The following is a 17326-nucleotide window of genomic DNA, read 5'->3' as shown; positions in this document are numbered from 1 at the left end:
AATGAGAACAAAAAATCAAATTTAAAGTAAATGTATTTTTTAAAGTTTGGATATCTGCTTGAGCAATACAGTTTATTTTTGCATAGTTTGACAGAGATGCGATGTTTTGTCCAAGCAGTTCTTGTTGATGTTGTATACGCCATGTTTATTGTAGGTTGTAACATTGGAACCATTAGCTGCATGTTTTACAACAGATTGTAAGGTAACTCTCTGAAGGAAACCGACAAAGTGCACGCACACATTTCTTGTACCTATCTCCATACTCGCAACCTGTTGACAAACAGATATATGTATTTTATATATATATATATATATATATATATATATATATATATATATATATATATATATATATATATATATATATATAAAAGATATTAATTTTTGCCTAAGTAGACCTATTTTTTTTCAAATCATGATTACGTCTACTTTACTGTCTTTGAAATAAACAATTTATTTTTCATGTCTTGGTAGTTTCTAAATACAATCTTATAAACAGATTTTCCTTTTGCCTCTACACACTGTCCCCTCTACCTGGAGTTACCTATATCAAGATGGAATAACAAAAAAAGATTTATATATAAAACTAGCGTACCCGTCCCCGCGCGTTGCCGCGGGAATAGAAGAAAGTCTGACGCCATATATAAGAATGGTTTCATCAATGCGTTACCAATCCTATATTCTTAGACGCGTGACCTTGTTTTCTAAAACTGAGGTACTTAAATGTAAACAATGCCTGCGCTTGGATCATAAATATCTTGACACTACCGCATGAACACCTTGAGTTAATCACTCACCGAAATAATGAGGTAGGACACACGTCGGTGACCTCCCATGTGTCAGGGACGTGGAAGGGCGCTCTCGGGAGCCCCCGATTACACTACGTCAGGGGCGCCGTAGTGCTCGCAGGGAAACCCGTGCGCCTCGGGTCGTACAATCTAAGGGGCGCCGACGGTTGCGCCAGTTGAAGTTTTAGCGGTATATAGAGTAGTACCCCTTACCCGCTATGCAAGACGCACGATTAACGGATGCCAAGTGCTAACATAGCCGCTCTGGAACTCTGGGCGCTGCGTATATCGAATTTTAATTATTTTGTTAACATTAACCTTCCCGGGAGTTTTCTCATCAACTCTTTAAAGTTTTATAGCATCTGACTTTCATTTTTTTTAATATACCGTATATAGAGAAGAATCTAACCCTCCCGGGGCGCCGCCCTTGCAAAATTAAAATAGATGCCTGAAACGTACACAAAACATTCAAAACTTGGTATAAACGTTTTCAACGTTTACTTTAGCATTCTAATTTCATCGATATTTTAGATGATTTAAAAGTCACCAACAGTTAACATTTGACTTTAAAAAGTTAAAAATTTATTCAATTTTTTAAATTAAAAAAACACAGTAATTCCAGCTAGTGGTCGTTATGTTATGCAATTTTTGCATCATACATGGAACTGTTTTTCTAATTCAAGATTTACCCTTTATATTTTTGTAAACATTTTTGCATGAAGTGCAGCAGTTGTTAGAGTATTTCTTCTGGTAGCACAGACCAGGGAAGGCTTGAATCCTAGCAGCACACGTAGAGCTTTCAAAGTCTCCAACTGTTTCTAGTCCGTACACACAGGTATCTGGGTGGAATTTGTTTTTAAATATGGATTTTTATATTAGCCTAATATTTTAAAACATGATTTCTAATTCACTAAGACAGTAGACATGCACTTGACTTTAGAGGCAATATTTCATTTAATAAAAGAAAATACGTGAATTTGATTTTTCCTCTTCAGAAGAGAATCGGCGTATTGCTTACTACTTTATTGACAGTGGCGTACTGAGGGATTTCCCATTTGGGTCAAGCTATGGTGTAACATGTGAAAAAGGATTAGGATGCGATGTAAAGAAAAATAACAACATTGACAATACAATGACGACTTGGGTTCTTATCCAGTAAAAGCCGGAAGAGTTGTCAAATATTCCACTCGAATACGACGTTAATTACGGACGCGTCATAATTTAGTGTTTTGTATTACTTGAGATTGTTAGCATAGTTTCTTCAATGCATTTCTTCCTGTGGAAAAGTCTACTCTTCGCCTTAAGAGCAAAAATAATTTTCATAGAAAAAATATACTTTACTAGTGTCCGCCCCCCCCCCCCCTACTCGAAAATATCCAGTGTCCCCACCCCCCGGAGAAAAAAGTTTGAAAGAAAAACGGATTGTTAGCCCATTCCCCCGGACACAACGCAACTATTTACCTACATGGTAAGTACGGTAACAATTAAAGTATTCGTCCTGTTGTTTAAACTACGACTGTCTTTTTAAATTCATATTAAGAACTGTTGCTGAAGAAATTTTAAGACTAAATTTGAAAGCAAAAACAAATAAAGTTGACGCAAGTCTAACTCTTTATATCACGGGTATTGTTACTTCAAACCTACCATCCACCTTAGGGGCTGCCCCATGCCTTGCACATTTTCCGTCTCTGCATAGCTGTTGGTATTAAACGAAACATGATTTTCTTTTGTATGTAACAAGAACTTTAGAGCTAATTAGGATTTCTGTAATGACGATTTAAAAATAGAATCGAAAAATTATATAGCTACTGCTATTGTATGGCTTTTTATGTTCAAAATAGGCTTATACATAAAAGTGCCTGACCACTGTATTCAAAATTTAGCCTAAAGTAACCACCTACCTTACCGTTACCGCAAGTCGTCCCTTCCAATGCCGCAGTAACACTATTGCATAAGTTTTTTGTTATATTATAACAGAACATCTTTCCACAGTAATGTGCTACTTTATTCAGCTGAGAAAATTAAATAATCAATTTGATGGTCTATAAAAAAGAACCAAAGTTGCACGCTATTATGTGTCGTTTTTATTTTAATAGATATCCCACTATATGTCAAAACGATTGATTATAATTTAAACAACGCATAAATGCTTCAAAAGGAAAAACAAACAACAAAATGATTCTCTTAAATTGTTTTTCTTTTAAATATTTGTACGTGTTTCACTGTAAAAACACAAAAATGCTATCGAATTTATATAGTATAAAAAAACAACTCATTTTTAAAGGCTTCAATAGAAAAATATATATATAAATGCTTACCCTGCAATCGTAAGATCCATCCCCGTATTTCAACACACACTGTTCTGTCGGCGTATACATCAGACCCGGTAATCGCTCATTGGTCTGCTTAGTTGCTAGACATTTTGCTCCACTCCTATATACATACGTTTAAATACACCGTTGCACATTCAGATTATATATATATATATATATATATATATATATATATATATATATATATATATATATATATATATATTATGTATGCGCACGTTAATATTTACAGATAGAAAGATAAAATAGCAGTCTATGTGTGTTCTTTTGTTTTAGCGTGTGTTTTCACATACAAGACGAACTCAATATCAACTTACTCAGTACTCAGAATTGCGTCGATGTAAATCTTGAGGTAGTTGATGCTACAGTTTGAGAACCTCAAGGTTCTAGCACCTATTGGCGCCACTAGGTAACCGTCGACGGGAGAACATGTGTTGTCGTCTCCGTCGTGCTCGATCCCCAGGCTGGCACAGGATTAAACATAAAAGTTTGTATCTGTATACACTTGTGTCTGTATGTTTAGCCGCCTTTATTAATTCAAATAAACACGTAGTAAAAGAACATTTTTAGTCACACCAAACGTAGTTTCTTTCAGGCAATTCTTAGGTGTAGCCCCCCCCCCCCCCCACGCAAACATCTACCTCCCTTCCCAGCGCCCTGAATGAATTAGAATTTAAAAAGAATATACATATCTTTTTACGAGTGTCCATTTCCCCCGGAAATGTAGCCCTCTCCCCCATCCTACGAGAATTTCAATATCACCCCCACCCCCCCTCCCACCCCAAGAAAAAAATGTTTAAAAAAACAGATACCAAAGCCCTTAATGTGTAATTAGAACCACGAGAATAGATTTATGGAGATGCAATTATGATACAGCCACAAACGTTTACACACTAAGAAATAAACACTGAAAATAAACTTTAGTTATCACATATGTGTTTTATTTATCACGGGACGGCGTGGTCGAATGGTAGAGCGTTCGACCCATCAGATCCCATGTTCTAGTCTGTAGGGCATCTATGAGTCTAGCCATGATGGGTACCTGACTCAGGTTAGGGAAGGTAAAAGCGGCTGGGCATATTGCTGATCACACCAGCCGATGTCATTGAAACATGTAAACATTACTCCACCTCCCGTATGGTTTTGATAGGATACTTAGCCTATCTATTCCTATGTGGTTATTTATCCATTATACTTTTGCTAATTAAAAAAAAACTTTTTTTCATTAGCCCATCAATCACCATGTAGTTATTTATTCATTATACTTTTGCTAATAAAAAAAAAACGTTTTCATTAGCCTATCAATCACTATGTGGTTATTTATTCATTATACTTTTGCTAATTAAAAAAAAATTCATTAGCCTATCCATCACTATGTAGTTATTTATTCATTATACTTTTGCTAATTAAAAAAAAACTTTTTCATTAGCCTATCAATCACTATGTAGTTATTTATTCATTATACTTTTGCTAATTTAAAAAAACTTTTTCATAAGCCTATCAATCACTATGTAGTTATTTATTCATTATACTTTTGCTAATTAAAAAAAAAACATTTTTATCAACACTTAGATTGTGTAGACAGTTTTTTAAAAACTTAAAACAATACACTTTCCTCTACTCACTCTGTAAAACACACAGAGACAAAGCCGATAAACAAAACACAACCACTCATGAAGCACCTACCTGTGAGCAAACTCATGGGCTACAGTTTCACTCGTGAATTCATTAACGTCAGTAATTATCGAAATACTGTAGATGCTATTTCTGCATGTGGCACCAAGAAGAGCTGCTCCTAAACCAATAATTAATTAGTTTGTACCTCGCGATATTTTATTGTTGGGAAAGCGTGATTGATTTGAATGATCAAAACGTTTTCTTGTAAATATGTTTATTTACTATCGAGACACACTGGATTAAAAAAAAAATTACTCTGTGTCAAAAACATGTCTATTTCCGACGGCTCAGCAGTCGACAACAAATAATACTGACCATAACCTATATGATGGGACGGCTTGGCCTTAGCGGTAGAAAGTCTTGTCCGAAACCTGGTTTTAGTCAGTATAACGTCCCTGAATCTACACAGCTACGAAAGCTTAGATGGCTAGGCAAAGTGCTGAATACATTATCCTTCATATACCGAGGTCAATACACATGAACTCTACTTCATTTGCCTAATGGATTGCTAGGTCTAAAGATAATTATTTACATTTTTTTTTAATTTTATTGTTGGGAAAGCGAGATTGATTTGAATGATCAAAACGTTTTCTTGTAAATATGTTTATTTACTATCGAGACACACTGGATTAAAAAAAATTACTCTGTGTCAAAAACATGTCTATTTCCGACGGCTCAGCAGTCGACAACAAATAATACTGACCATAACCTATATGATGGGACGGCTTGGCCTTAGCGGTAGAAAGTCTTGTCCGAAACCTGGTTTTAGTCAGTATAACGTCCCTGAATCTACACAGCTACGGAAGCTTAGATGGCTAGGCAAAGTGCTGAATACATTATCCTTCATATACCGAGGTCAATACACATGAACTCTACTTCATTTGCCCAATGGATTGCTAGGTCTAAAGATAATTATTTACATTTTTTTTTTTTACTTTTATAAAGATATACTTGCTTAACAATATATATTTGAAAAGCTGCAAAAATAAACAGTGACTTATGCTACAGCTTAGACAATTTTAGGCTTTTTAAAATTGCTTCTTTAAATATGTGTAATATATTATACAATTATATACCTCAAATATGTTAGGATTAAATTCCACCACCTCGTACTCGACACAACACTGTACGCCGTTTCAAAGGACAAGTACAGCTTATATTGAATCACATTTTATAATATTTTTCCCTTAACTCAAATTTTTCGATACAATCATTGAAAATATTGAAGATTTTTATATCTAATTTTTATACAAGTTTTGGGATTGAGAATAATCAAATCGCCTTTGATTTTATTATCACGAGCAATATTTATCAAACAAAATTTTGAATTTAAAAGTGAATTTCTACCTGCAAGTTTACCACCGTCATCTGAGTCCTTTATGTAGTACCTCAGAAATAGATTTTAAAAAGTTAAATAAATTAATAATATTCTCAGATCTTAGGTTACAAATCATTTAGATATCTGTACTGATGTATTTAAACGACACAAAATAAACATGCACGTTAGTTTCTCTTTTAACATTTGACAGCACAGTAGGCCTATAATTTTTTAGAGGTTGCTAGCTTTTAAAGGCCATGTCCTTATTTAAGTAGTGTAAGAAATGTTTGTGCAAACTATATTTTGGAAATATTTGCATTTTTTTTTCTGGTTTTTGACAGATTCCATATTTAAATATATTCATTTACGCTTTTTTCTCAATAATATTAAAACAGCAGTGTTAACTCGAAAGTCTTGAGTTCTCATCTGGGTTAAAGTCAGTGCAGCTTCTTTGAGTCCACCCAGCTCTAATGGTTTCCCAACTCACGTTAAGGAAAGTAACGACTGGGCTTGTCATAGTGCTGACCACATTATTCCATCATAATATTCTGAGTTCGAACACATCTGTGCTCTTCTTCATCGCTCCAATGGATCGCTTGATCTAAATAGGAATATTTTATCTACTTTTATTATACACGTTAATTCATTAAATGTGTTTTACCCAGTAAAGAGCATCACGTGATCAAACGGCGCAAGAAGATTCCAGCTATTGCTTTTAATGAAGGAAGTAAACAAACTGAACGACGTCAGCTGGTCAACGTGGTCACCACCTGGTGTACTGGCCTTAGTGGTGAAGTCTGAAGCCCGGGTAGTCTAATAAATATTATAGTTTAATGTGGTGGTCTTATCAATAAGATTGTTGTACAATTCACTCAAAGTTCTATGAGAGGCTTTCATCATGTGAGGGTGGGGGTGATGAAGATGATGAAACCCCGGACTTGGTATAATCTTGTGTAATCAACACAGATAAATCAAATTTAATATCTAATGTTCTTTAATTTACACATTGAACTTCCTACTTTTATCTAACTAATCTATAGTATATACTGCCCACTACTACTACTACTACGTAACTGTTCCCTAGCTCTGTATATCTGCGTCTGTTCTCTACTACCACCCATCATCGCCTGGCGACCTACGCCTCCCTCAGTGGTCAGCTGTCCGTCCCACGTGACCGGTCAGCTCTTATTTCCATTGGTCTGTTTAACTAACTAAGCTATAGTCTGTTTCTACCATCTACTTTACTTCTAACCCAATCTAGCGTCACCACACATTACAATAAATTAAATATTTGTACTTTTGTAGAGTCGAAATATATATATATATATATATATATATATATATATATATATATATATATATATATATATATATTATGAATATAACAAGTAATACAATTTCTCATGATACTATTTGATTTTATCATCATAATCACGTAGTAGCACAATTAACTCTCAGCACATCAGTGGAATACTTAAAACAATAACCATTTAGAATATATTAATCATATCACTTTAGTGGGATTGTAAAATATATACACATCAGTAAACTAGTAACACGATGTACTAATTATATTTAGTGATGATGTCATGATAACTTTTATATCAGAAACCTATGGTTATAGCCTAGATGTGTAAAGAAATGTTTACATGACAGTCATAAACATATTCGTACATTGTGTAGTAACATAGTCGTCAAAATCACAATCTTAGAATATGCAAACAATTATTGTGCTGTAACAGAGACTTAAATTAATTAAATAAATCTCAAATAGGCCTACCTCACAGATGATGATTTGCGCAAGAAGAATATTCAGCTTGAAAGGTAAGGACTTTATATTCTGATAACAAAGATCAAGCTGGAAAACAATATTAGTGACTTAAAAACTCATCTTAATTCTTCTTATCAGCTCTCAAGACAATGACCATTTTAGTGGTATCGAACATCAGAAATAATGTTTCTATTTATTTACCATAAATTGAGAATAAAACAAATTGTGTGATAAATGGATTGATCATCGAAGTACTTGTAAGTATTTTAATGAAAAATTTAATAGTTCTATACAAATTTTAGATTCGAAAGACAAATTCAATTTGCGTTTAAGAAATATGGTCACTGGGAGGCTAGGATAAGTGTGTGTGGGGGGTGGGGGACGACGGTAAAAACATGTAAAATAATTACAATGTTTATGATTTTTATTTATAACATCCGATGGATTTTCTGTGTTTAAGGTTGCGTTAAATTTTATTGTGTAAAACTGATTGTTTCATTTGTGCACAAAACAAAACTAAATACATTCAAAGTCCTACAGTCAACAATTTTTATGAGTAAAAAAATATATAATTACTAAGAAATATTGATGTTTGTTTTACAGTTAATTGAACTACAATCTTATACTACAAACACGACACGTTTCAAAAAGGCAATTAGTCTAAACTTAGATTTTTCACAAATTAAATAATATGTTGCATAATATTAAAGTTACGGATTTTAATAAATAGTAAACTAAAGTATTATTTCGCAATTTAAGGTCCAATGGGCAGGTAAAGTTTAGTTAAACTAAGTAAATGGAAGAAAATTAATGTCCTACCCTATTGAAAATATAAGCGTAATGCTCTAGTACATTGTTCATAGCATCCTGTCTTGAACCATTGACATCAGACAGAAACATGTTCCATCTCTTGTAGTCCACTATGGCGGTGATGTCGATGTAGTAGTCACCACTGGCTTCACGACGCCGGCGACGACTCTGGTGTTTTGGAGTCGAGTCGATGCGTTCGCTGTCTGTAGGTTCAAGCAAAACAGTCAGAGGCGGGGGCGGGGGGCGGACCGCCCCGGGTGACACCATTTATAGGGGTGACACCATGGCGAAAAATGACAAAATATGAAGGAAATATGCCTTTTGCCAGCTCAATTAATTAGAGTTCCTCCACTTTAAATGTATGACTATAGATAACCATCTTTATTATTTACTGTAGATATTTTGTAATTATCACCGGTGGGGCAGGGGGGGGGGAGGGGCAGATGACACCAAATGCAAAAATTACAGAGGAAAAATGGCTTAATTTAGTATTTTGAATCAAAGCCCATATCATGACATGTACTCAAACAGATAACTCAAACAAAGAACAAACCTGGAAGACGAAAGCCATCGTCACTTTGTAGATCTATCTGAGGGTTTATAAATTCCAGCTTGTATGAGTCTACAAGAGGTGCATTTGTCCCCGTGGGTTGAGTGTTTCGGGAGAGTGAGTACGATTTACCGTCATGTTCAAAATTACCTTTCTGTAAGTAGTTACAAATAATATTATGTAATTTTATCAGTTACTTGTTTATCAGATAACACAGTGTTCATGTTTCTTTTTTAGCTTTATACATTTTTTTTTATCTATCTTTCGTTATTTATTAGTTTGCCAATGCGTTTAAAAATAAACAATGAAAAATGTCGAGTTTTTTTCCAGAGCTTTTAATACATGTTATTGTTAACCATTTAAAGCAATATTTAAGAAAAAAGTTCCATTGCATTATAATTTGGTAGTGATACTTGCAGCTAAGTTTTGGAAATGTTTAACCCTTTTGGATCGTATAGCAATAACTTACCACAATTACAAATTTCAAATTAGTATTGGAGGGTTTATTGATCCTTTCGATTTGAAACGAGGCTAGGTTGCTAATGTCTTGGTAGAAACCCATATTCTTCGAGAAAAAAAGTTAATTTATATGCTATGGTATTTAGAGATATATATACCTATTCTAATGAAAATACTTTTTATTGAAAATCTTCAACGAATAGTATAATGATAATTCTCATAATGGATTAAAATGATAAAAATGATGTGTATATATTTTTGCTAGTGTAAATAAGTAGGCCTACTCATTAGTCACTTACTTATAAAAGCTGACCACCACAAAAACCTTCGTCTGTAAAGCAATGATTTTTTAAAGCCTAACACTATGTATCTTAGGTTACACTAATAAAGGTTATATATAGATTAACATATGACAAATACATACGTTGTTTGTTAAGAAATTAAAAAAAACACGTTTACTATCTAATCACAGTGTTACACGATATGTCAATATGTTGTTGTAATGACGTATAACAACGATATCGTTACTTGTTGGGTGCACATGTTGAAGGCTATAGCGGGCGCTGAGCGTAAAGATACTATGAGGATCGAAAGGCTGGGTTAACGAACAGTTTAGAATGCAGTTGTGTCTATTTTTCTGCCTAATTGTTTCATCCTTGCATTTTATCTTCGTATTCGTTCTTAATTAAAAGAGATTACCTCCAAAAATTAGGCATTACAGGTTAAAATGTGGATATGTGCTATGGACTCAGATTTCAACTGCTTTTCTTTTAAAAGTTGCTTTCATTGCCTTAGCGTTTGTTGTCCTACCTTTCTTGAGTTTAGCGTCAATCTGGACTTGGCGTAAGTTCCCTTATCATTAGTCCTGAGTGTGTACACTGGCGTGTTTACGCCAATGTAGTGGACACGCTTCAGTTGGAGAAAGACGGATGTGGTGTGGCTGAGGCTAACTGTGAAGTTAACGTCGTCTGGTAGTAGTTGATTATTGGCGTCACTGGTCTTAAAGTTATTTACAACTGAAAGGAAAAGAGATATCATTTTTAAAATAATTAAAATTTATTTTTGATAAAGACATCAATCTTAAAAAACAATAATTAAAAATAACGGATGAAAGTATAAAATGGAGGCAAGAAAATTGATATAAATTTACCTGTATTGCTTAAACTAAATCGAATACAAAATAGTTGAAATAAGACCAGGGATTCCAAAAGTGACTTAAACATTCTGTAACTGTTATAAAATGACCTCATATATATACATATATATATATATATATATATACATATATATATATATATATATATATATATATATATATATGTGTGTGTGTGTATGTTTTATTTAATTTTATACCAACTTAAGCTTCCTATACCTTACCGCAACCGCCACACTATTATAATAACCCTAGTTTTTTTCGCGCAAAACTTAATTCAGCCTCACTGATATAATAAAACATACCACCACTTAAGCCTTAAGCTTTATCGGTGTGGTTTAATTAATAAACTACGTGGGGAAATGAGATTATCCAAGTTAAATTATTGATTTTGTAAGCACGTAATAAATATTATTATAGTGGCAGGGTAAGATGTGAAAATCTAAAAATATAAAGCTAAAATGGACTCTATGTCTTTGTATGTATTTATTTTATGGGACGCATGAAAGTATGTATATCTCCTAAACCCGGGAAATGCCGGGTATATGCTGCTTAATAAACACACAAATCACTGTCCTTTACAGATAGGTTTTTCAAAGAGGCCAGTGCAGGGCCTAGCCTGGACGGCTAGTATTTATATTTGCAAAGTTTTACAGATTATAACATGTTTTAATGAATTATTCTTCTAGCGTAAACTATATTTAAGCTTAAAACTATACTCACTCGGATACAAGTTGAAAAAGACAAAGTAATTTATTGCAACTCTGTGATGTGTTGTGTTAAAGCTGTAATTTAGTGCAACTCTGTGATGTGTTGTGTTAAAGCTGCAAACTATCTTTAAACTTAAATTTATACTCACTCGGATACACGTTGCAAAACACAAAGTAATTTAGTGCAACTCTATGATGTGTTGTGTTAAAGCTACCCCTATGAGACAAACAGCTGTGATGACGCGATTGGTGCAGGTAAGGCGAGCAGTGTGGACGAGTGTTAGAGCTTGAATTGTCGTGTGTTTAAAGTGATGCGGGGAAGGGGTTGGGTTGAGGGGGTGTAAGACATGGTGTTTTGTTATTGTATGAACGATCGATTTTTGTAGCAGTAGACTTACGTGGGTGTTACAATTTCATCATCATTTGTGTAATTAAAAAAAAAAAACAGTTTACTTCGTTATGCAATGCGTTTCAAGTCTCGTCGCTAAAAGTCAATATATTTTTGTGTAAATTATTTTCGGTTTGGAGTCAAATCTTGTTTATCGGATTACGTTGCGTTTCTTTTTGATAAATTCCTATACGTTTCAAGTAAGTCACTGAGACATTTTTTTAATGTTTGTGCAAATAAAGTAGGATATTTGTTCTCAACTTTTATGACTAAAAGGGAGTTTCTACAAATGAATATATCATTGAAATAATTATCGTCTTTAAATTAAAGTGTGCATAACAGTTTGGGAGAAAGAACTGTATTCTCTACATGAACATATCGTTTTACAGTTGTACACATATTGCAGATACTCTAATCTAACAGAACAGATAAAGAAACAAAAAACTAATATGCAAACCTTTAACTTTTTGTAGTATATAGATAGATTAACAACAGACACAGGTTTTAAATGTAATGTTCCAATACAAATCTTAAAAAAGATAACATTAAATGTATGTGTAATAAAAAAGAATTACAAATCATGCTCTAACACGTTCACCTTACTTCGATACTTCGAATACTCGAGAACTCTATTCAAGATTACCTCGCTCACTCCTCGACTTAACTGCGCATATCGCGTCAACTCCTGTACTCCTTGTACGTGTACTAAGAGCTAAGCGGGCAGTTTCACGAAATTATTTAGAGTTTCACAATTTATATTCGAGACAGTAATACTGTATATTTGAACATCGGGTAAGTTGTTCTTTGTTTTTGTTTTTACAAATAATGACATTAAACATTTGATTACTTCTACGATAGGCAACAATAAGCAACAATGTCGTGAGAAAAGTGGTACTGTTGTTTTCGAAATGTCTATCATAAAACTATAATAGTATTTGTTTGTTTCCTTTACATAACTTTTTATAAATATGTTTGTGTTTTTTTTTTCCATACATTCAAATAAAGTGGAAGTTGATACTGAGATTTAAAATGTTTAACAAACATCTTTAAGCTTTCTTTGCAGATTAGACATTCACATATTTATACATTTTAAAATTGTTTCAATAACCTAGTAATGGGTAAATTATAGTTTACAGAAAATATTTAGATAAGTTTACAGATTTTAAAAGTAAGATTGATCCAACATAGCTATAATTATTGACGTTTTTTTTAAAGTCCCTAGCAGTCATTTAATGCTGACGTGTCATAAAACTGTTAACTTTAACTTAAAATATTTCTTATGTAACATGTCTTCAACGTCGAACAAATCTAATAACAGCTCGACCTGCCCGTATAGTGATATTTATTATTGTTTTAATTAACCGCTTAAAATATTGATTAAATAACATCACAATAATGTAGGCTTTATTATCAGAATGTTGAATTTTCTGGTGAGGTCGTCGTACGACACTTTGTCAGAAAAAAATTAGACTTGATAAAAGAGGTGGGGTACGAGGGTATTTTTTATATGAGTTTACAAACATATATATATATATATATATATATATATATATATATATATATATATATATATATATATATATATATATATATGTATATATATATTAATATATATATATATATATATATGTATATATATATATATATATATATATATATATATATATATATATGTATATATATATTAATATATATATATATATATATGTATATATATATATATATATATATATATATATATATATATATATATATATATATATATATATATGTTACGGTCAAAGCCCGAAGTGCGGCCAATGCTAGGATTGGCCGGCCAATCCTAGCATTGGCCGGCTCTCTTGCCCAAAGCCCGAAGAACTTAGCACTAAGATCGTATTTCGTACATTGGCCGGCCAATGCGCGCACTGGCCGGGACGTACTGGCCAAAGTCCGAAGCGCTTAAACATGACAGCGTATTTTGTACATTGGCCGGCCAATGCGCGCACTGGCCGGGATGTCCTGGCCAATGTTCTATCTAGACGAAGTTGTGATCGCATTTTCATTTATTCTGGGTGCGTTTTCATTGAGAGTAACGTATTGTTCAGCTCTTGTTTGTATAGCATTCTATATGCAAGGCGACATGGATCAAAAGTGCCGTCAGACCATGAGACAGACATAGTAGATGGATGTCAAAAGAAAAAAAATGTAAATCCATGTTAGTTTCCATATATGGTCTCTCGATAAAATAATTACTGAGGAAGATCTTGAGAACATGGAACAAGAAATGGAGGTTGCCATAAATGCAACGACATCCTCAGCTAACACATCTACTGCCGTGGCAGAACGCCCAGACCAGTTGCGTGACAATAATGTGGCCAACAGAATCTATATAGTTTGTGAAAAACATTGTAGTGCAGCTCATTCTTTTGGATCCTGTGGCAACGATTTCCATGCTATTTGTGGAATACCCGAAGAAGCAGACGAAGGGTACGGAGGGAACATTACCTGCAGATTGTGTCACAACAAACAAGACATCATGGAGCACAGATCAGCAGCTCATACTGGCTTGCAAACTCAAGGTGCTAAGATTCTTAAAACATCAAATACAAAATTTAAAGATGGTGAAGTGGATGACAATGTACACATCCGTTTTCCAGATGTTGACAGAGGTCACGGTGATCCGCGAAGCGTGATTGCAGTTGTCATGAGCGTCGATGGGCGGTTTCTACAAATTAGGAAAGGAACATGGTGTTCTAAAACAACAGTATGCTAGAAGTGAGTTTTCAATTCTTCACGAAAAACTGCTCTTATTGTCGTCAGTTGGCACTGAGGAAAAGTCACTACGAACCATCGCATCTTCACAATCATTGACTGGGGGCCAAGGCTACACTCGCTGCAATTGCACAACTAAGTGCACAACAAATCGCTGCAAGTGTAAAAATAACAAGCTGCTATGTAATTCTAAATGCCATAAAAGTTCAACTTGTTGTAACAAATGATGATATTGATAGATTGTACAATAAAAAATTTGAATGTTTCTGTCATTTACTTTAATTAATAATCAATAAAGACTTAATTTCATGATCCTTACGGCATTAAAAAAAAACCAAAATCTGCTCATGATCTTCTAATTCGGACTTTGGCCGGTCATCCCTAGCCAGATGATCTTCTAATTAAGACTTTGGCCGGTCCACCATGGCCAGTCCGCGGACTGGCCGGCCAAAGGCCGAAATCAAGCAAAGTTTCGGACTTTGACCGACCTATGGGAGGCGATATTGGCCAATGCGCGGATTGGCCGGCCAATCCTAGCATTGGCCGACTTCGGGCTTTGACCGTAACATATATATATATATATATATATATATATATATATATATATATATATATATATATATATATATATATATATATATATATATATATATACAAATGTATATATATATATACAAATGTATATATACATATATAAACATGTATATATATATGTATATATACAAATGTATATCCATATATATGCATTTATATACAAATGTATATATATATATATATATATATATATATATATATATATATATATATATATATATATATATATATATATATATGTATATATATATATATATATATATATATATATATATATATATATATATATATATAATTTGTGTATGTGTGTGTGTGTACTTTTGTATTTATCAGTTTGAATGTGTTTGAAAGTAAATTTGTTATTTTACAGGTTACAAAATGTTTTTGTCCCTCTTCGCCTCCCTGGTTTTGATTCAACTAGTTTTTCTTGACTACAGTTCCTGCGCCTCTGGTAAAACCTTATGAACTTGTCTGATCAATGTATTTGTTGAGTTTTATCCTGGTTTTTTTTTACTAAAGTTGTATGTTGTTCATTTATTTTATTGTTTTTTTACTCTTTGTCTTTAAAATTAATTTGTGTTTTTTTATTAAAAAGAACTAAATCTAAATACTGTTTTTTTTTCCTTTCTTTCAAATACGTTAGTTTGTTTCTTTAAAGAAAAAAAACATTTAAATATACGTTTTTTTTGTTTTAAATTTGTTTTTTGTTTCTTTTAAAGAAAGAACACAATCTAAACATAGGTTTTTTTTAAAATTTGGATTTTTTAAAAATTAGATCAACATGTTAATATACGTTTTTTTATCATTAAAGTTACCGGGAGTTTTACCTACACTACCAGCGATACGGTACACCATCTGCTGCCAGAGATCGTCAACCTGACAGTCAACATTAACGGCACCACGTTCGTGCCCCTCCACCTCAAGCGTGTCCACACCATGGGTCTCCACACACCCCTGTACACACTCACACGGGACAAGTATTTTAGACTTTTACGATCAAGTGTCAGTTTTAAGCCAAATAAGGTGCGAAATTCTTATTTATTTTTCGTTAGTAGTTTTTAGCGCAATTTCCATACGGTCAATTGCGATTATTAGCTCGTCATTTCTGGATGGATGGATGAATGAATGCTTGGATGTGTGTCCGCAGCTTTACCGCAGCTTTAAGTCGTATCTCCTCCTCAACGAAGCAATATCGAGGACTAGTTCCAAAAGCAAATATGTTAAGCAAGTTCCGAGGATGATTGTGGGTCAAAAAAATTCCCGGAATTCCTTCCTGGATTTCCCGGAAAAGCCAAAAAACCTCGAAATTTCTGGATGTATGGATGTGTATCCGCAGCTTTAAGTCGTATCTCCTCCTCAACGAAGCAATATCGAGGACTAGTTTCAAAGCAAATATGCCATAATTTAGAACAATATTGCCGAAAAAAGTTTTCGAAAATATCCTTTCGTTCCGTCACAATTTTTTTTAAAATTACATAAACACCTACAAACCGATCGTTCTCCTAGCTTGAACGCACCCCAGCATTATACGTCTTTGTGATCACTATCTATTTTTAGATAACATAAGGAAATTGCGCTTAAATAGTCACTAGACTTTTTATTAACTTGTTTAATATTATTTATATAGGATGGGCCAAGCAATCAGTCCATCGTCATGGTCGAACAGGATTATGTTTGTATTTGTATTTGTCGTTTGTAAAAAAAATATAATGTATATCGTTGTCAAGGGTTTGGAGTAGACGAGTCCGTAACGCTCTTGGTTGCTAAACCGAAAAGTCTCGAGTTTGAAGCCTCTGACAGATGAGGCTCGTTAGCTGGGGACAGCCACTCTCCAAAATCAAACAACCGCTGCCTTGTAGTTTGTTATTGGTTGGACAAAGGCGATGGAAGCAAATCCAAAACAAAAAGCAGGCTGAACTCCGAGTCAACGGCCTCAATGACACATTACCAGCCGACATGAATACTTAATTTTGCTGGAGGGGCCCTTCACTAAAATTAAGAACGAAGAAAAAAAAGAAATC

General features: G+C 33.6%; 1 protein-coding gene across 1 annotated transcript; it reads right to left on the bottom strand.

The window, feature by feature from the left end:
• Window positions 1-106: 106 nt before the first annotated feature.
• On the bottom strand, window positions 107-10930 carry LOC131927929 (A disintegrin and metalloproteinase with thrombospondin motifs 16). The gene is made up of 15 exons (XM_059283804.1): window positions 10857-10930; window positions 10517-10722; window positions 9717-9812; window positions 9251-9401; window positions 8707-8900; window positions 7897-7974; window positions 6778-6929; window positions 6146-6186; window positions 4808-4916; window positions 3439-3585; window positions 3107-3221; window positions 2690-2800; window positions 2433-2484; window positions 1478-1627; window positions 107-270 (listed from the first exon to the last, which is right to left on the bottom strand). The coding sequence occupies exons 1-15, from the start codon at window positions 10927-10929 to the stop codon at window positions 173-175; spliced, it is 1773 nt and encodes a 590-aa protein (XP_059139787.1). The 5' UTR covers window position 10930; the 3' UTR covers window positions 107-172.
• Between the last annotated feature and the right edge of the window lie 6396 nt (window positions 10931-17326).

The sequence above is a fragment of the Physella acuta genome, unplaced genomic scaffold (assembly GCF_028476545.2).
Source record: "Physella acuta isolate Inbredline_101_S28 unplaced genomic scaffold, ASM2847654v3 ptg001447l, whole genome shotgun sequence".
In the NCBI taxonomy this organism is placed as follows: domain Eukaryota; kingdom Metazoa; phylum Mollusca; class Gastropoda; family Physidae; genus Physella; species Physella acuta.
This window is presented reverse-complemented; position numbering and strand designations above follow the sequence as displayed.